The sequence below is a fragment of the Physcomitrium patens genome, chromosome 7 (genome assembly GCF_059467195.1).
Source record: "Physcomitrium patens ecotype Gransden chromosome 7, ASM5946719v1, whole genome shotgun sequence".
Taxonomy (NCBI): Eukaryota; Viridiplantae; Streptophyta; class Bryopsida; order Funariales; family Funariaceae; genus Physcomitrium; species Physcomitrium patens.
Window position 1 is genome coordinate 15,024,007 of NC_143416.1, and position 20,170 is coordinate 15,044,176.

Genomic DNA, 20,170 nt, shown 5'->3' on the forward strand with positions numbered 1-20,170 from the left:
TGTGTTATTTTAGTTTAAAAAGTGTCAAAGAATTTGACATAGTTTTTAATTTATAACAAGTTTAGTTTTAAATTCCAATATTTAATTAGTGATATTTGAAGTTTTTTTATATTGTATCTTAATAATTTTATAACGTCTATATTTAGAAAATTAAATATCTACTTTATTAAATCAAAGTAAGATATGAAGGCATGATTAGATTATTTAGTTAATCTATTATTTTTATAAACTATACAGAATACATGTTAATAGAATAAGATCATATATGTATTAAGTTTGATATTATGAAAAAAATCCAAACATAGATTTTAATGATTCTATAATATCTATTATTTGACTTTGTTTTATATAACTAGCTACTAACAATGTTTTTAATTTTATTTTTTTATGTCAAGGAATAAATATTTTAAATATTATTTAAAATTTAAATATAATTATAACTACATGCTTAAAATATTATTACTATCATTATAAAATCTCTTTACTGCTTGCATGATCTGTAGTTGAATATATTTTTTGCAATAATTTTTTGTAATAAATAATGATATTATTTCTCTAATAACTAATAAAAATATTTTTTTAATGATTTTTTAACTTCAAATATTATATGCTGTTACAAATCAATACATTATTCTAAACTTAAATCAATACATTATTCTAAAATTTAATTTATAACAAGTTCAGAATAATGTATAAAATTAAAAATCAATACATTATCCTAAAGCTTATTTTTTAAAAAACATAAATGAAGACTAAGATTAGTGTGTTTTTATTTAACAATACTTCTTGAAATATAATTGAAATAAAATTTTCACTTTTTAACACATAACTTAGTTGATGAAAAAAATATGAGAAACAAGGAAACTGGGATTCTCACACTCTCACCCACATCACTAAATTCTCAACTGTCCATGCTAATTCTCACCTCTCCTTGCTTCTATTCTAGAGGAAGGTCATTGCAAAGTATTGATATGTATCACACATTTACTCATTCATATATCCATGTAAGGATTTCTCTCTATGTATATATAAAGGGGACTGTTAAATAGACTCAAGTTTTTACTAAATTGACCCACCCATCCAAACCATCGTAAAAAAAATAAGTGATGTCTAGATTCATTTCTCTACTATTGAATCTGCGACCAATAAAAACCAATCACATTCATCGTCATTACCATATTCTTCAAAGTAAAAGCACGGGTCTATTTAACATTCCTCTATATAACAATGTTTTTTTTTGGGAGGGGAGGAGGTGGGATTTGAAATGGGGTTTAAACTTGGGTCTTGGGATCTCCGCCTGGTAAGGAGCAAAAGGGGACCGTGCTGAGCTGCGGGGGCAGTGTGAGCTACATACACACACAGTAACTTCTGTGGTGCCGGAGCTTCACAGCCATGGCCTCACGATTCGGCTTTCTCCTCCCTCCACGTCCCATTTCCTCCTCCACGTTTTCCTCCATTGCTCTACTACTCCTTCTCATTAGGTTTGTTAGCTCTCTCTTCCTCCCTCTCTCTCTGTGTGTGTGGTGGGTTGTTAGGGCATTGGGGAGGGCGATGAGTGGATTTTGAGTGTGCATTGTTTGGTTTGCGGCGGATTGGGGGTTGAATTGAGTAGTCGGTGATGCGATTTTTCTTCCTTCTGGGGGCAGAGAACGTGTAGGCTGGTACGCCTTCAAGTGGGTATGAATGCGAAATTGCTGTTGATCATGGGATGTCAATTGGGAAGGGTTTAAGAAATTTAGGCTTTAGTGGAAGATTGAGTGTGGGGAGGTGAGGGTTGAGGCCAAGCAGATGTGGGTATGGAGTTGCTAGCACTTAGAGGAGCCCACCTAGTTAGGGATCCTCGTCCTGTGCGCGACGAGCCCCCAGTTTATTCTGCACACGACCACCACAACGGTTGTAACTTATTCGCGAACAGGGTTTCGCTGGTGGGCAGACGACGAAGAGGTGGTAGCAGTAGAGGTTCTAGAAAGATATTTGAAGCGAGAGGATACAGCGTGCAGGATGGCTACAATTCCGCCCCGGAGACTGCACATTCAAGCGGAAACAGGTGAGTAATTCCTCGATTATTGTCCACATGAGAGGTCTGATGGTATCTCGCAGGATTTAGCATTGAGAGTTGGACCGCGTACGATTGTTCCGAATTCGGATCGGGATTCTTGAAGTTCATGGCCTTGCTTCATAAGTGGAAACTTTTGAAGTCAAATGATCCATCGCTCTTTCCCAACGCAAGCAACACCGGGAATGTGTTGGTGCTGACCCAGCTTGAAGTACTTTAAACCTTAGTTACCTTTATTCCACAACATGTGAGCTGGGGAGAAGGTCTGTTCTATGAGTACGATGGAGGGGAGGACGTTTGACACCATGATGAGGCAAAAACGGTGGTTTAATGTAGTTCTCTCCGTATTTGGTTCACAGGGGAAACACAATTATTCGCAGGGATGTTAGCAGGCTGGCAATGGAAGACGACTTTGTATCTAAGGAAACCTTGCAGCCGAGGGACAGGTTCACAGCCCCCGGACAGACAGGAGGGGTAAATGTTCTGTCAATGGTGCCACTGATTGTGCATGTGTATGGTGTGAAATATTTAGATTTCGGTTGAGTATTCATTCCATTCATTACGTGGACAGTGTTGTTTCGTTTATGTTTTTTTCATTATTGTGCTTACATTATGTCCTACAGAATAATTTCTGAATGAAGTATCCCCTTCTTAGCTTCAATGCAATGAGAAACTGAAGTAGAATGCAGAGCAGTGATGGTATAGAATAAGCTGAAATGCCACCGTTCTTCCAGGAAGGGATATTGAGATACTCCAGGACAAGCTATGACGGAGACGACTACGCACGTACAAAGTTAAGGCTCTCTCAACAGAAGCCCATTGAAAATGTGCGCTCAGGAGTGCCTTCCACACTCACAAATATAGTAAGCAACAGTGCACAACGGAATCCTCTCGGAATTCACTGCTTATTGTTAATGTCTGGTGGGATACCCTACAAATGTAGTGCTTTGCTTGAGGCTGAGTAGCTGGACTATCCTATTTCATGTTCAGTTTTGGTATTACAACGCAGAGGACATAAGTAATTCCCTATTTGTTATAAGTATGGCGTTTCAGAACAGGTCAGGGCGAATGGGTTTTCAGGAGGGTTCTTGTTTGCACAGGCACACATAGCGTTCCCCCTGTTGTTGATAGCGCCAGTCATAGGATTCATTGCACGCTGCGTGGTTGACTACATCCATACCCAGATTGAGAACGAGGTGGGCAAACGGTTTGCAGAGATGGAGTCATGGCAAGCTCTTCAACGGCCTCGAGTAAAACGGTGGCAGACCATTCTGGACGAAGATCGCGATGAAAACGAGTTAGAGCTTCTGACTACAACAATATCAAATTATCAATATCAAGCAAGTTGGCCCGTCTTATCCTCATATTTTCCTGATATACTTTGTGGCTCTTGAGCATAAATATATGCAATTTTATATTAGTTCAAGATTTTCTTCCAAGTACACATGCGAATGGAACAGCTGCAATGACGTGCATGTTATACATTTATCTTCATTATCTTCCCAAAAGCATGTCCAACCTAGTTACTCTTTCGATATATCTCAGGATAAATCGTACCGCTTTTGAGTTTTTAGGATGCTTCTTCGGTTCTCCATATCTCTTTTTGTTTTGGATATGGTTTTCTGAAATGGCCCGTCTGTACTGCAGAGTGATCCCTGGACATCCAATAGCTACCAACCAACTACTTCAAGGGATGATAGTGAGGTCAGTCTTTTATTTCAGCCTGTATTTTGAAGATTCTCATCTGACTTAGTGGTGGTCCCTAGTTCTCTCTGGTTTCGTACCTCATATATGTTCAGACTCTGATTAACAACGCGAGGTTCAAGATTTCGTATCATGATGAAAATTGTGAATGATCTCATGCAGACCAATGGAAGGTATCAAATTCCACCAGGAAAAGAAACCGAGGAAGAAAGGAAGCTGAGACAAAAGTATGACTACGAGGAGATAAAAAGGTCTTACACAAAGCTTGAGCCAATGTACGAGAAATTTTTGGCCGACAGCGGGTTAACTGGGTCAGGCTATTGGCGTGGTGCAGGTGAGAGCTAGTGTGAATACTTTGTAAGTGTAGAGCATCATATGCGGGAAATTAAATAAAGAATGCCGCACTAGTGACGTGTTTACACTTAAGTTTTGCTAGATTTTGTCCCTCACAGATAATAATGGTACTCGTTAATCCCTTCTTATAGTTTTGTCAGGTGGTTACAGCTTGTAGCTTGTGGCACTACGCGTCGAGCTAGTCTTTGACAGCTAAATGTAATTGTTGACGTCAAGAATACCACAGGTCCAGTTTTTCTGTTGTCCCCATTTTATACTGCTCCATTAGGAAACCCACCAAAGGACTAACCTTGGCCCTCGTATTATTGAACAATGGAAGCAGATCAAGTTTCTCAAGTTTTTGATCATTTTAAGCTACCCACAATTTGTGCTGAGGCTAATTCCAGGAATCCATGTTGAGGGTAGTTAAATATAATATATGTTCTATTGTTATATCACATTAGAGGAGATACTCTCGTTATTTTTTTTTGGCACCGAAACATCCGCCCTCTGCTCAGGATGATGATAATTTGCCAACGAATGATAATTTATGATAATTTTTGACTGATCTCAGTAGTTAGCAACAAAAAATGCATTTATGGTCTAAAACCGCGAAGATTTTTCATCACCAAGCGGTAGAATTATCATATATGATTAGAAATGATAATGTTGAATTAAGTTAAGTCCTCCAATGATATTTTCAAACATATATTTTTCAATTAAAAAGTTTATACAAAGGTCGATTAATAACTGGGCATATAAATACAACTTAGAACCATTTTTTTAATGTCTTTGTGAAAATATCAATCAAAACTAAATATAATATGTACAAATAAAACATTTTAATTAGAATATATTCAGCTACCACCTTGACAACAAAAACAATGAAACTAGAATTCGAATGCAAATCTTTAATTAATATCTTATTGCTTGTATAACTCTTGCACACTTAAAAATTATAAAAAGAAATTTAAAACCTAAAATTATTATAATTCAAAACTACAAAAAATAACTTAAAATTTAGAAATATTAAATAAAATAGTAAATGCATAAACTTAAAAATTGTATACAACTAAAATGAAAAATTATAATATTATATATAATTTCAAAAAATAAGAAGTCAGAATTTAGTAATAAAAAATAAAATTATAATCAATATAACAAAAACAATTCAATAATTATTAGTATTTTAAAAGTATTAAACCCTTTAGTTGTCAAAGAGAAAAAAACATATATATATATATATATATATATATATATAGTTTTTAAAATCATTCAAAGATCAAATATTATCAACTATAAGTTCCTTTTCATCTATTTATAGTACATATGAACACACACAGTGTTAAATTTTTGATAAAATGTATGCTATGATACATATTTTAGCTGCAAGTTGATTTGAAACTCTTATGTGCATTAAAAAAAAAAAAAATTGCAATAATCTTTATTTCATTTATCTTAGAATTAAATTTATAGATTTTTAGTACTTAGCAATATTTACTTGCAAAGGCCATATATAAGAGACTATGATTTATGAATTAATTAGATTACATCTCAAAATTTCTTAGTTGTAGGTTTTTTGAAATAAAAAAAAGACTTATTAGACTTGCTTTGAATTTTTTATCTTACCATTTAACTGATGTTTTAGTATTATAAATATATATCTTTAAAAAGTTCAATATATTCCAATTTAAATATTATTTTCATATAATCATAAAATAAGACTTATTTTTATATTTAAATAGCCAAGGACCTCAAATTAAAAAATTCAATAATATATCAAAATCCAACTTTGTCATCATTACTAAAAAAGAGGTTTTTTTTACTTGTAACTTAAACTATAATTTAATCAAGATCTAGGATATTTTAAAGCTAAGCGTGCTTAAAATAAATCAAATTTTAACCTTATTTTTTATAATTAATAATTATACCTTTTGGTTGCAAATTTTGCAAACTAATGCCAAGGACTAATATTAATTATATAGATTAGGCCCTAAGCAAAAATACGTAATATCAATTGATTTTGTTGATATTAAAATTTAATTTCTTTTATGAACATATTCAACCATGAAATTATTTGTTATATTCAACTAAGTATATATTTAAAAAAATATAAATGTGATATTAAAAGATCTATTAGATTTTAGAACAACTCTTAAATTTTTTTATTTTGTTAGTAGAAAATAAGTTTTAGAATTAAAATTTCAATAAGGAATTTTTAATTTTTATTTTAGTTCATATATATATATATATATATATATATATATATATATATATATATATATATATATATATATATATATATGTATTTTATAACTAGAAGAAAATCAAGATAAGGTTGCATACTTTGTAAATAGTATTACTTGTTAAGAATAAAATAAATTCTTATATATTTTAGTATAATCAAATTAAAATTTAGATTTTTATTATATTAAAAATTATTTCATAAAATTATTGCCATATTAAAGAATTTGGCATTACTTGTATTATTAATGTAATAAAAATTTATCATAGTAATATGAATTTTAAAAGACGTAAAAACAAAAATAAATAATAATTTAAATCTTTGAGTTTGCATTAATTAGAACATCTCAAAGCTTTATTAAAATAATATAAGGAGTTAAAAATTAAATTTATAAAAAAAATTGAAGATGTAATACTATACTCTTATATTTTTATAAGTTGCTATTATCATTACAATTAAATTTATAATATGCAGTAAGTAACAAGGCCTTACTACAATTTACTTCTTTAAACTTGTGAGCCAGAATATTATTATGCTTTCATAAAAGTAAATTCTAGCACAATAAATATTAATTGATAACTACAATTGTTTTTAGCTATTGCTATTTTTTAAAATAAAATTAGTATCGTTATTAAAAAATACTAAACTACCATAGATACATTTTGGGTGGTGATTCCACTATATTGAATTAGGTCATATAAAGTGATTGCACTATCTGAATCTCATTTTATTGAACATAGTCCTACATATAGACTTAGACAAACTAACTTATAATTTTAGACATATTTAGTCATATATTATTTTATGTAATTATATTAAATTTATTTAATAAATATTTTATTTCTATTTTTATTTAATAAACATAAATTTATAAAATAATAATCATTTAGCATAATAAGTTAAAAATCACACATCTTCATGTATCTATTTGATTTTACATTATTAATATTATATCTATTTACTCATGTTTGTATGCTATGTAATTATTTGCAGAGATTTATTATTTTGGAAACTAATTTATGCATATGACCAACCTTTTTCTTATTTTAAAAAGCCATAATTAATATTAATAGCTCTACATTGATAAAAAAATCTATATAAAAGAAAGTGAGAGCAGGTTGTCTCCACTATCCTACCTCTACCTCATTATTAGAGAGATTTTTAATTACAGTTTTAAATTTTTTCTATATTCCTTGAAGGCAATAAATCCAAAATTGTTACTAATTTAGCTGCAATTTCTAGCTTTTTATGTGTTAGAAGATTTAAAATAAATCAGAAACTTTTTAATATCATATGCCGTGCCAAAGCCATCAAGCTTCTATAGACCTCTAAATACTCCTAAAAATGGGTTATTTATGGAGATATTATAAAGATCCTTTTCACTTTCTTTAGAGTTGATATCAAAATCTTAAAAAACAAAATTCTTATTATGAATATCCAAAAAAAATTGAAATATTAATACTCTACATGCATAAATCTTATAAAAGTAATACTTATTGAGAATTACATCATTATCTATTATCTACTTTACTATGGTTTGGAACAAATTTTTCAAAGTATTCTATTTTATTTCTATACATGCAAATATATTTTTATAGATAAAAAAAGAAGACAAAGTAAAAGATACAAAATTCCTAAGAAATTTCTAGTAAAGATACTTTCCATTTTAATTGCTCTTCTTTTTTTGCCCTTCTTCCCTTTTTTTTTTTTTTTTTTTTTTTTTTTTAATGCAGAATTACACAACGGCAAGGACCCCAATCCATCATATTCTCTTCCTTCATATATACTTTTTGACTAGCACTTAGCCTTCAACAATTGATATTATGAAAAGATACAATCTAAATTATTAATAATAAAAATATTATGGCCTTTGATTGCAAAAAAAAAGTCTTTCAGATGAAATGGAAATCATATAAAGTCCTAATTTTTTAATATAAAACACAACCACATTTGAGACTAAGAAAAACCATATGAAATTATTTAATAGAGTATGACAAAAGTATTTGGCTTAAAAATCTTAAAAAAACTCAAGATAAACCTTTAAAGACTCTTAAATACCTTAAAACATTTCATAAAGTTAAGATAAGAAATACAAAACTCTGCACAGTTGAAATTTTACAATTTCATTAGGTGGAATAAAATTCCTCCCTCCAAAGTCAGTGTTTCTTATTTTATTCTGAAATCTTGAAAAGAAAACGACCAAAATACATCTCAACTACTTATCCTCCAAAAAAATTGCAATAGCACGAAGGTCTATCCTCCTACATGGCAAAAAAAGTGAAATTGAGAGAGAAAAAAGAAAAGAAAAGAAAAGAAAAGAAATCAACACAGATGACAAAGATTGTAGTTACAATCGACACAACAATTTATAAAAAACACACAAAAAGCAAATATTTGTTTTAACGTAGATACATTCATGCTTGTCAGCATCGAATTTTAAAGAAAAAAAATCTGGACAAGCCATCGATTTTTTAAAATATATATATAAATAAGATTGGAAAATAGCAACTTACTTTACTTTACTTTACTTTATTTTATTTTTTCTGTTGTGAACAAGAGTTGAGTGTAAGAATTCTGTGCAGGTGTGAAGAGATAGGCTCCGCGGCGCCGTGGGGGGAGGGGGGTGTGAACGGAGCCCGACGGGATTCGGCGGGACGTGGAAAGCTGGGCTTGAATTGTGGTGGGAAAATTGGCTGCGCTGCCGGAACGATGCATTTTGGCGGACACAGAAGAAGAAGAGGACGCATCGCATCCTTAATCCATGGATGGCCTCGAGATGCGTCGTCCTCCCATCGATGTTGGAGTGGAGTGGCCTGCAAGGGTGGAATGAATTTCGCACGGCAGACAAAATATATTTAGTTGCGAAGGCTTGCAGCAGCCATGCCGCAACATAACACCTTTCATTCGTCGAGGACTTGTCCTCCTCATTATTGCATTGGTTTTTGTAAATGGCTTTGCTGGATAAACTATTCCAAATATCTAACCACAATCGCTGGCTGAAACTCCACTTGCGGCGGCATTCACCATTCGTGCTGTCTGTTTCCTAAAGAGCCGCGTTGGAGGCCGTGAATGCCTCGTCTAGCATCGAGCTGGCACGAAAGCATTTGATGCTGTCCGTACCTTGTGCCGTAAGTTGCCGCAGGAAAGCCCTGACGCCATATCTATTGTGTGACATTCCCGGATGTTTTTTTACTAATTGTTTTGGTTGGTACAGACTGCTGAGATGTAGGATGTAATCCGAGCACGCACTGTCGTACGATGTAGGAGGATCATGAAAAAGAGATTCGAGAAGTACGTGCACTCGTGGACTCAGTCTGGAGACGGTCATTGTCAACTTTGCTGTTTGTTACAATATTGTTGCGCAACTTCGTAGTTTTTGCGTGCTGCGACCTATATAAGCAGTGATGATTTTGATTGGAATCAGCCATCGTTCAAGCTCTTGGAGCTTGCTGCACACTCTTGAGGTTTGATCCAAGTTTGAGGGAAGCAATACTCGGGAGCGTGACGCTGTTCGGTTAGAAAGGCACAGATCTTGTTGCAGAAGTTCTTGGAAAGGAGTAAATGTCGACAGAGCAGACCTGTGTAATGACGATCTCGTCGTCGAGCGTAACTAGTACTAGCGTTTGATTTCAGAGCACAAATGCTTTGGAAGCATTGAGCCCCTGAACGTGTTGCCGCATGTGTACGACTGCTGAAGTAATGATTCGAATTGGGCTGACTTTGTCTCGAATTCGCTGAGAAGCTTCGTAGTCGGTTTCTTCGAGATTTGGAAGGCTTTTTCGGAGGTTTTCTGCATGGAAGGTGCTGGATTGCAATAAGCATTCAACTCAAGTCTATCATCTCCTGCCACTAAGATGCATGATTTTCTATCTTCACTAAGCTGCTTTTGCTCTGCGAGCATCGAATCCTCTTTCGACAGCCTCTACGGTAAGCAAAATGCAGATTAGAGACACAGACATTTCGGAAATTGAAAGTTCAATTAGAACAACAGCTAGCGCATTTATTTAATGGTATGCTTGTGGCCAACTATACCTCAACCGGCGAACTGAAAAATTTGAAGAAGTTTACAATATAGATTAGGACTCTAATTTATATTCCAATCTTCTAAAAATTGGAACCTTCTCTTTTAGATTGGTGTTTTTCTGTCCATTGCGCATCCTCCACTCTCTTTCTGGGGAAGCCACACAGCCTTAAGATTTTCGTGTCCATCACGGCGCCGCTTGCCTCCAAGTCGGAAATTGCTATCAATACTTCGCAAAATAGCTCTTGTAATACCACATCATACGTGGTAGCAAATTCAAATTTCATACTTCCACCTTCAAAGTGAAGAAGGCAATTTAATGTCAGATTAATATTGTACCTGTGCCTAGAATCCAGATTTAAAGGTGTTTTTTTTTTTGAAATCATGCATGTGTGAATTCCAATTTCAAGCATTTCCTTTATTGGAATCAAATCAGTCAATCCTTGTATGCATAGTTTACTGTGTTCAGACTAGTTATTGAATATGGCAGGGTTGTGAGAGATCATGGCATGAGACAGAGAAGAAGCAAACGTATGCAAGTCGTCAAGTTTCTTACAACTGAGATTCTCCTCTAAACGAAGGACATTGATCATACTCTTCTGCACGCGATGTTTCTGCTACGGTTTATTGACCTTTAACGAGGAACCTTAACTCTCAATTGCGCAGGGTCTCAGCAATTGTTGTGTCGAGCGAGGCTGTTCTTGTATTCTTTGTTCCTCCTCGAAACCTACTTGATGGGGCTTGTATGGACCCTGATGTTGCATGATTGTGGCTATTGTTGGCAGACACCGATACACATTTGGAAGTAAGTATGCACACACACACTAGTCGGTGTTTAGCCAGGTTGTTAAATTGGCAAGTAAACAAGCTGCCTAGCATGCTTCATTGTGATTGCTCTTAATCCATGGTCAATAGCATGTCGGTGCCTGCACTATCTGTAAGCTTCGCAATATGTTGCGAACATAGCGACCGTTATTATTCTAACCAAAATTGTTGGAATTATTTCAGGTCTGCGGAGGTTTTCGACTGAGAGCTGAAGCTCATCGGCAACTCGAGAACGGAAAATTCTCTCAAATACAGTGACAGTCTAGTGCTCTTAACAGATCTCAAGATCGACTTTCATTTTCCGTGGAATAGGTTATACTCTTGTACATGTACTCATGGCTTTGCACCTGAATTCAAGTCAAGGTTGGAACGAAATCAGGAGAGGGAAGAGCCACACCTTAAGTCCTCATCCTTTTGCATCGAGGATGGGCAATGAGAGTTCTACGATTGAGAGCTTTTCTACCGAGTTCAGACGCGACAGGTCCAATGTCAGGCCATACGTGCGGTCAAGCGCACAGAAGTTGAAATGGACGCAGGAGCTTCACGAATGTTTTATGTGTGCTGTCTTTCAACTGGGCGGTCAAGATAGTAAGTAATTCTGCGCTTGGTTAGGAGTGGAGAAAGTGCGGGGGCACAATTCATTTTGATAGCATGCTTGTTGTAAGAGCACTCGTCTACAACAATGATTCGCTAGCACCAGAACTTGCATTGTAATTATCCTCTCTTCGGCAGGTATTTACCTGGAGCCTGTGTCATACTTGTGATACAGAAGCCACGCCGAAGAAGATACAACAACACATGAATAAGGAAGGGATTACCATCGCACACATCAAAAGTCATCTTCAGGTCTGTGCGCAATGTCATGCCAAGGAACCGTTTGTGCTGATGGAGCATTATCTATTCAAGTATTAGTATGCTTTTCACAAGGAAAAGCTGTGTATCCCGATTCTGATTCCTTCTGCTTGTTATTGTAGATGTATCGAAGTGGGAGGATCAATACAGATGGGATGCCAAAATCTGGTGAGTTTTAATGATCTGATTGTGATCATTTTTCGTGGAGATAGCACTTGTATTATTTGGAATTATTTAAGACCACGGGTAATTAGATGTGGTGTTTGACGCAGATGTTGAAGTTCCTACTATATTTTTATTTTTGCAGATTTTAAATCATGGCAAGGAGGACGATGGCTAGTTAACAGTGGTGAGAAGCAGGATCGTCTCGCAATTGGCCAGGATCCCACACATTCCGCATCAAAGCTTGAAGAGTTATCACGAAATTTGGAGTTAGAACCAGCTGCAGCGCTCATCCAACTAAAGACAGGACGCAATTCGGAGTTGTTGAGGGGAACCCTTGGTAATCACGGTTTCCAGGGGCATATGGGGGAGAAATCTGGAGGAAGAATGCAGCTGGACTACGTTACTATGTCAGGCATAAACGAGAAAACCCCACAATTCAGAGAGAACGGTGAGCAAGAATCTTTTGAGCACACTCTCGATGAAACCCCTAATTATCGGGTCCCTCCATCCTTGAAACCATTCATCAGTGACAATTCTGAGGACAGCACCAATTCCCTGAGCACCAGAAAAAGGAAAGCCAAGGGCATCGAGTTCAATCTCACAATGCCCAACAGGTCACTGCGTCCAAGCTTCAGTTTACCCTGCCCTTCTACTGTAGTGGAACCTTCACTACGTCTTGCTCTTTCATCCATGATGTAACATGTGAATTTATGTTATTCCTTTGTTTAACTTCTACAGGTTAGGAAAGGTGTACCTTGGCTCTCATCTTTAGAGCCCTCGACGTATTAAAGGTGAGATGAGGGAAAGTTGGGATTGCAAAAATCTCTAGAAAGGGAAACGGATTTGTTTATATCTATGTCAAAAGTGTAGATAATTAACAGGAATACACGACCTCTAAGTCTTTGTTGCTGAGTTGACAAAACAATGTTCACATGTTAAATATTTGAATATTGAATATAAATACTTTATTGTCAATTATTTCTACCTCGCAAATTTGTGACATCTTCCGCGTCTGTCTACTTTAGTACTTATAGTGCACTTATGATCACTCTAACAGTCAATTTCCTAATCTTTACATGTCCAAACAATGTCTAAATCACAATGAATTGCAAGATCTTGAGTAATTTCACTAGCAGATCGCACCACAGACACACCATTATATGCACAACAGTAGCCTGAATGAACGCAACTAAAGAAAGAATTGAAAATGTTTTACAACAGCGAGTTAGAAAAAAACTATAGTACAAGTACTCGAACTAAAGTAAACAGAAACCAGTTACAGCATCCATCCTTATAGAAGGATGTATTCTGATATTGCATTGTGCTGAGTATAAGTTCTCACAATACTCTACATACAAATGTTGAATGTCTGGAAATGTAACAGGAATAGAAACTGGCTGAGTATGATACAGAAGATTACAGTTATGAAACACCTTTACTAAGATTTCGCCATTTGTCCTTCAGGTCACCATAAGTACGGCTAGGATCAAACCTACCCTTCCCAAACTGCAGAATTCGTTTCCAATGGAAACCCCACTCTCCATTATTTGAAATTCGTCGTACACCCTCCTACAGAATCCAGTTCCACAGTTAGTTTGGTATCACAACAATTCTAATTAGAAAAGTAGTGTTCACGTAAAACCTTCTAGACCATAGCAAAAGGCACACAAAGCTGATCCTGTCAAAATTGGATACTTGACAGTTGCAAGTGCATCTACCTAAATACATCTTGGCTCACCATTAAGAACAGGAAACAATTACCTACCATGAGGGCGTCCTCTTCCTCTCTCGTCCAAGGTAAGGGCCTCCTGCGGAAACCTGGTAATTTCCGACGACCACTGCAAAGACGCGTTTGCAATTAGTTGGATCCTACAAGCTTTGCATACCCAACATGATTTCACCATGTTCATGAAGGTACTCTCACGGACATCATTGCTCTTACACTCTTAAACTGGCGTAATGGAAAAATGGTGAGAGAAACGTAATAAGGCATTTGAGCAGAGAACTATAAAAAATGCGGCAAATTTGCCACACCTCGGATCCATCAAGCTGCAGAACCTTGCTTCATATTATCGTTAGAACAACTAAATATCAGAGACAACTTCGCATCTGTACCTGAGGAATCTGTCCCAATCCAAATTTTGTAACTTCTCACCCCCGTCTTCATCCAGGTCTCCATCATGTTTATCACCTCCAACCTTTCTGGAGTCACCAGCTCCACTTCCTAATTCCTGGACTCCAGCTTCCTGTACCACACGCTCCTCGCCACTGTCATCTTTAGGTCCGCTACTCTTCGAGGGGCGTGCGGAAATTTCCTTCTCCTTCGTTTTCTGTCCACTTGTGCTCTCCGCAAGCAGCCGTCTCCTTGAAATATTTTGATCAGGGGTATTCGGTGCCCTCTCAGTTTTCTTCGCGTCTTCGTTAAAAAGCAGACATTTTACAGACGACTCCCAGACACTTCCAGCTCCGTTCTTCCTCAACGATTTTGACTTCTTCTGCCTGATATTTTCATTTCCTGTCCTCTCCTGCTCGATATTTTCACTTTGTGTCTTCTTCTGCCTAAGCTGATGCAATGCATCGCCTTCAGAAGAACTTTGTTTCTTTATGCTTTCTTTCATGAAGGTTTTCAGCTTCTCCTTGGCTGCAGCTGCTACCTGTACAGTTTTAATGCATCAGTCTCCTTATAAACATTACTTATTAACACAAATCTAGGCAGCACCCAACATTAATTACACAAACCCCAATTTCCCAGTTATCTAATCTCAGAGAAAATATATTCAACACTGGTCATTTAAAACCAAGTAAAGAAATGAAAGAAAAAAAAGTAAAAAAAAGGTACCATACGCAAAATAGATTCACAAATACGTGTCCTTTCCCACATAATCAAACATATGACGATGAAATCAGACTATGGTCATCACATAACCACGTGTGCAGTATACTAGCAAGGTAAAATCTGATAAGAGCAGAATACATTGTTCAAAAAGATGGTTATAGCAGGAGAGCATACTCACCTTATTGGCCTCTGCTGCCACTTGAGCTGCCTTAGTGAAAACGCAAATAGGACAATACCACTCCTCCTCGTCCTTGGGCAATCTTAGATCAAGAACCTCAGTACACGTAAAGTGCATAGAGATGGGGCATCTATCACAACAAACTAGTTTCCCATGCAAGCCACACATGTGGCATACGTCTTCATGACCATCATCACCAACGTCGAGAAATTCGAACTTGTAGATGTCTTGAGCATCCAAAGGTATGAATTCATTCTTTATCAAGAACTTTTCAATATCCCTCTGTTGAGCTATTTTATCTTCAGATGGTAAAACCGGGGCTTTTTTTCTTCTATCCACCGATATACTCCTTTGACTTGGTGAACCTAAGGTTTTCTTCTTTACGACCCCAGTTGCCACAATCTTTTGAGAATCTCCCTGGTCTGATCCACTCTGAAAGTTTACACAGCTCGTTACATCACAATTCAAGCGAAAAGAGATGTACAGATTAAAAGAAAAATAGCAAGATGGTGACATTCTCAAGGTTATCATAGGATTAGTAAAGCACCTCTGAATGAGATGAAGACTCAGCCATTTCCTTGAGGTGATCGTCACCGTTACTTCTTTTAATGAGGTTTCCTTCCTCACCATCGGTGCTTAACCCCTTCATTACCTGGCAGTGTGGAAACAAAGGTAGCTCTTTTAGGTCTTGACAACTCCAGGCATTGAAAGCAAGAACAGCTAAGACGCAGTATCCTAACTTCACATTTTCCCTTTGCGTTTATAATGCTGCGAAACGACCTATCCGTGTATACAGGTTGGCAAATTAACTGAAATAAAATGAGGATGAATTACATGATCACAGTGGGGAGTACGACAATATACCAACCAGAGAGGTAGAAGGTACCTGTGTCTCAGCATCAGATTCGACATCTGCGACTGAAAGACATTTATTTGTACGGCCTGGCTCCCCTACATACGCTTCTGACTTTTCCATGCTAGCACTTACATGTGGTGTGCAGCATCTCATTGATTTTAATCCAAAATTCCCAGATGCACTCATACCCTCCTTGCCTCTTTTCAATGATGAACGCTGCTCTAACGATTCGGCTCTATGCTTTGCAGGGGAGTTATCTTTCAGAGAAATAGATTTTGATAACGCCAATTCAGAAACATCCTGATGGAGAACAGTCTCGGAATGAACAGGGGACGTTGATATCATTCTTCTTGGTTTTTTAATCCGTGGATTGTGCTCTTGCATTTCTTCGGGTTCATCGTCACCAATATCATGATTAGCAGATAGCACCTTCCGCCTCAGCCTTTTCCTACCACGGCGACCATGCACAATATTTTCATCTCCAGTTTTATCAAATTCAAGCCCATTTCCAGCTTCATGTTCCACATTTTGAGGGTTCATATTCGCATTTGTGAGTGCGCCCGTCAATATTGGTAAGCTCTCGAGGTTGACGGTGTCCACATGCGCTTGATTAGCATGTGTGTCCACCTTTCTAAACTTCTTCACGTCACCGAGCTCCTCAGGAAATGGAGTCCCGTTGGAACTAAGAAAGTCACGCAACAACTGCGAATACACAAACAATGTAGCATCAAGACTTTTAGTTCCTTTGTAAACTAATAACGAAGTGATACTCTGTAAGGTCAAAATGGGAACACACGATACGGGTATTTTTGACGAAACACTCAAGGAAACAAACGATCTATAATACACTCAAAAGACGATTAGCACAAGAGGCACAAAAAATGAAACACGTCAGTACATGAGATTTCCATCAGGAAAATGATCAATAAATAAATAAATAAATAAATAAATCATAAAGGAGAGATCAAAAGAGAGACTGAGAAAAGATTCAACCCAAAGAATTAAAACAAATCAGCATCAAATCAGAGGATCTTCCACATAAAAGCAGTAAGATATCCTACCTGGTCTAAGAACATTGGCTTGAATGATTTTTTCTTCTCATCAATGAACGTGTACAAGTCATCCTTTAATTTTTTGAGACAATACTTGTTGAAATAAGCTGCAACAACAGCTTCCGTTTGGTTCTTTGGCTGAAACCCATCCCAGAGAGTTAGATAACGTGAACATCACAAGATAGGATACTCATACAAGCACTCCAGCCAAACTTTAAAGCAAAGAAAGAGATCTTTGACCATACTGAAACCATAATATTTAGAAGAAACAAGAGGAACAGTTCGTGTACAGAAATCTTACCACCCACCTTAAGTAGTGCACTAAGCTCTCTTTTACGATCTAAGACACCATTGTCTGCTTCTTCTGTAAAAACTCTTTCCAGTTCCGATGCGAAAGATGACCAATCTCTCTCCCCCTTGTTCACATCTTCTCTTAATACAGAAAGAACTACCTGGACAATATTTAACGCATCAACCACGGTAATACGCTAATCGTCAGTCTTGTAACTAAAGTAACATAGCCAGCATGTACGCTTCACATGATTATTTGAAACATGTGACAGTTTCTCTCACAATACCCCCGCTACCACACTTTTCTCACAAGGCCACAGTCTAGAAGATCCTTTAAACATCTAGGTACAAGAGAAGTTGTTCACCTCGGTTTGAACACGAAGAACCAATTCTTTGTTGAACCGTTGCTTGACAGAGGAACCTTTTGTAACTGAACTGATGTCTTGCCCAATGAGTGCCTTGAGGAGAGGAATAACATCGGAGTCGATTTGATTCGAAACAACCAGCTCCTCAAGGTTCCGTAAAGCTACTCTCTCCAGAAAAGGCCAACAATGCGCCTCCTCTGTGTCTTTCACATGAGTGGTAATCAGCTCTGAATTCACAAGAATTCAAGTAAATGACCACAACAACGAGAAAAAAAATGAAACACCTACGAGTCCACAATTCGATTGAATCACTACTGCTCTGTGAAAGAAGTAGAAAATATTGTCCACGTGCTTTGACTACGATCGCAAATGAAAACATCGTCAAACACAGTGGTCCCGCTAAAATAATCCATACGAAGAAACAGATAGCCGACTTAGATGAAGACAATTTTGCGACTCGCAACAACAATTTTGCGACTCGCTTGTAGGTGATTTCCGACTCTCCTCATACCTAATCAGTACTATCAGTTGAAATTCAAAACCTCAATTGAACAACAGTGATAAAAAAATCAATCCAAAACTACTCCGCAACAGAAAGAAAACCCCCGGATTCAACAAGATCCGTTCAACTCCAGAAACACGAACCGTTGAGAAACGCCACTCCAAACTCCGGAACGTCCGCAAGCTTCTGCAAAATCCATTTCCACGCAAGCCCGGGCGTCGAGGCCTCTACCTGCGACTGTGTCGAGCTAACACGAGCGTCCATGAAAGCAGGCGATCGGCACCATATATATATATAAAAAAAGAAAAAAAAAGAAAAAAAAGAAAAAAAAGGACACCTACGTAATTCGGTCGCAATCAAACGATTCGCCTCAAAACCATCTCCCAATCGAAACTACCTGCAGACCTAATCTGAATTGCAAACCACCAGACTCTTATTTCCCGCAAACTTCACAATCAAGTCAAACGAGAGTCTTATCGCTTCCAAACAGAAAAACCTCGAGCGGCGTAAAAACCCTAGAAGATCGACACCCTATGTTGCAAAGCCCTCTGAAGCTCATTTCTCCTTCTCATTGAATCCGAGGCGAGGCATCGTTTGAAAAACTGCAAAGATCCGTGCTCCCGCGATTTTCAGCCAGGCAACGATCGACGCAACCACCGAATGTATCGACGAGTTTGAATCGCCGTGATCGAAGGTTTTTGAATCGAATTGCGGTCCTTATATACGCAGTTGCGGAAGATGCGAGAGGATCAGAACATGCCTGGCAAATGCACAACCTCTAAACTTTTTGAACTCTTTATCTTATAAGACCTGAATCTTCTTCAATATTCAAAAAATAAGAAGTAAAATGCAAGAAATTCACTGGCTCACTCTCTGTTCTGCTAAGAATGGTACTTCAGTGTGTTCGATTCGAAATATTAGATGATTTGAGCTTTATGGACATTTAACCTTGACATTTGGTTATGAAATTACATCTATTAATCACATAGCTTTGAACCCCGTTAGGAAAATCATGTTACCCTAAAACTGAGAAATGTTATAATATTATGTGTTATAAACAAATATAATCTAAAATTATTTTAACATATTAAAGTACAAGACATTAAGACTAAGCAAGCACAATTGAAAGTACACCTTGACTATTTAATCTTAAGTTAATGAGGTGCAAGTTTGTTATTAGTTAAAATATGCAACAAATAAAATAAAGGTTTGACAACAAAAGACTTACAATTTATGAGCATGTCAATAAAATTAGTCTATTCCTTTAGGTGTTTATTTAATGAAAAAAATATATATTTTATTAGAAACTTGCCTTGACTCATTATCCTCTAAAACTTTAAAACCCATTATTGTCATTTCTATGACACTTTCAAAATAATCAACAAAACAATAGGTATTACTAATGTCACCATAGTTTTTATCATTGCCACCACAACTTGCCATCCACCACATGCCACCACAATTTCTATTATTGCCACCACAACCCAACATCCATTTAACATTTTTTTATGCTTTTTTTTGTTTTCCAATTAAAATTTTATTGATATTTTCATTACATTTATTTTCTATTTTATTTAATTTTTTTCAACATATGTAGAGAGTAGATTTTGTTTTAGTAGAAAATAATTGAAAAGTTCATAGGAAAAAGTTGGCAAAAACTGTAATGGCATCAACACCCAAAACAATATACCAACTGTGGATAGATTGTGACATTTGATAGTTTAACTCCAAAGTTTTGCACTTTTGCACTTTAGACTATACATAATGTACATAGTGTAAACCCCTGTAAAAGTGTTTTTCTCCATCAACCATATATATATATATGACTAGTTTTTCTACTACACCCGATTTCATTGTTAACTCTTAAACACAAAAGACGATCCGAAACA

At 36.3% G+C, this 20,170-nt stretch overlaps 3 protein-coding genes across 5 annotated transcripts; 2 read left to right on the top strand and 1 right to left on the bottom strand.

The window, feature by feature from the left end:
• The first annotated feature begins 1,249 nt into the window (after positions 1 to 1,249).
• LOC112285237 (uncharacterized) lies at positions 1,250 to 4,363 on the top strand. The gene is made up of 6 exons (XM_024525935.3): positions 1,250 to 2,047; positions 2,416 to 2,530; positions 2,791 to 2,919; positions 3,157 to 3,396; positions 3,704 to 3,760; positions 3,923 to 4,363. The coding sequence occupies exons 1-6, from the start codon at positions 1,797 to 1,799 to the stop codon at positions 4,103 to 4,105; spliced, it is 975 nt and encodes a 324-aa protein (XP_024381703.1). The 5' UTR covers positions 1,250 to 1,796; the 3' UTR covers positions 4,106 to 4,363.
• A 5,409-nt stretch (positions 4,364 to 9,772) lies between these two features.
• Positions 9,773 to 13,179, top strand: LOC112284705 (uncharacterized). Of its 2 annotated transcripts, none has more exons than XM_090252113.1 (6): positions 9,773 to 10,265; positions 10,850 to 11,164; positions 11,368 to 11,772; positions 11,954 to 12,030; positions 12,159 to 12,204; positions 12,344 to 13,179. In XM_090252113.1, exons 3-6 carry the CDS (start codon positions 11,520 to 11,522, stop codon positions 12,898 to 12,900), a joined length of 933 nt encoding a protein of 310 aa, XP_090108239.1. In that variant the 5' UTR covers positions 9,773 to 10,265; positions 10,850 to 11,164; positions 11,368 to 11,519; the 3' UTR covers positions 12,901 to 13,179. The 2 variants fall into 2 exon arrangements, with proteins under 2 accessions (XP_090108239.1, XP_024380574.1); XM_024524806.3 differs by having other exon boundaries at positions 11,026 to 11,164.
• Positions 13,180 to 13,360: 181 nt separating this feature from the next.
• Positions 13,361 to 18,962, bottom strand: LOC112284704 (uncharacterized). 2 transcript variants are annotated; one of them, XM_024524804.3, is made up of 10 exons: positions 18,425 to 18,962; positions 17,780 to 18,006; positions 17,432 to 17,575; positions 17,133 to 17,261; positions 16,102 to 16,773; positions 15,763 to 15,867; positions 15,216 to 15,647; positions 14,317 to 14,855; positions 13,967 to 14,039; positions 13,361 to 13,770 (listed from the first exon to the last, which is right to left on the bottom strand). In XM_024524804.3, exons 1-10 carry the CDS (start codon positions 18,543 to 18,545, stop codon positions 13,624 to 13,626), a joined length of 2,589 nt encoding a protein of 862 aa, XP_024380572.1. In that variant the 5' UTR covers positions 18,546 to 18,962; the 3' UTR covers positions 13,361 to 13,623. The 2 variants fall into 2 exon arrangements, with proteins under 2 accessions (XP_024380572.1, XP_024380573.1); XM_024524805.3 differs by having other exon boundaries at positions 13,963 to 14,039; positions 18,425 to 18,675.
• Between the last annotated feature and the right edge of the window lie 1,208 nt (positions 18,963 to 20,170).

Excerpts from the sequence above, each read along its gene's own strand:
- LOC112285237 (XM_024525935.3), top strand. The coding sequence starts at position 1,797 with ATGGAGTTGCTAGCACTTAGAGGAGCCCACCTAGTTAGGGATCCTCGT. Across the intron at positions 2,920-3,156 it reads CTTCCACACTCACAAATATA|GCACACATAGCGTTCCCCCT; the intron begins GTAAGCAACAGT and ends TTGTTTGCACAG. Across the intron at positions 3,761-3,922 it reads CTTCAAGGGATGATAGTGAG|ACCAATGGAAGGTATCAAAT; the intron begins GTCAGTCTTTTA and ends GATCTCATGCAG.
- LOC112284705 (XM_090252113.1), top strand. The coding sequence starts at position 11,520 with ATGGCTTTGCACCTGAATTCAAGTCAAGGTTGGAACGAAATCAGGAGA. Across the intron at positions 12,031-12,158 it reads ACATCAAAAGTCATCTTCAG|ATGTATCGAAGTGGGAGGAT; the intron begins GTCTGTGCGCAA and ends TTGTTATTGTAG. Across the intron at positions 12,205-12,343 it reads AGATGGGATGCCAAAATCTG|ATTTTAAATCATGGCAAGGA; the intron begins GTGAGTTTTAAT and ends TTATTTTTGCAG.
- LOC112284704 (XM_024524804.3), bottom strand. The coding sequence starts at position 18,545 with ATGGACGCTCGTGTTAGCTCGACACAGTCGCAGGTAGAGGCCTCGACG. Across the intron at positions 17,576-17,779 it reads TTCTTCGTGTTCAAACCGAG|GTAGTTCTTTCTGTATTAAG; the intron begins GTGAACAACTTC and ends AATATTGTCCAG. Across the intron at positions 14,040-14,316 it reads GATTGGGACAGATTCCTCAG|TGGTCGTCGGAAATTACCAG; the intron begins GTACAGATGCGA and ends GCGTCTTTGCAG.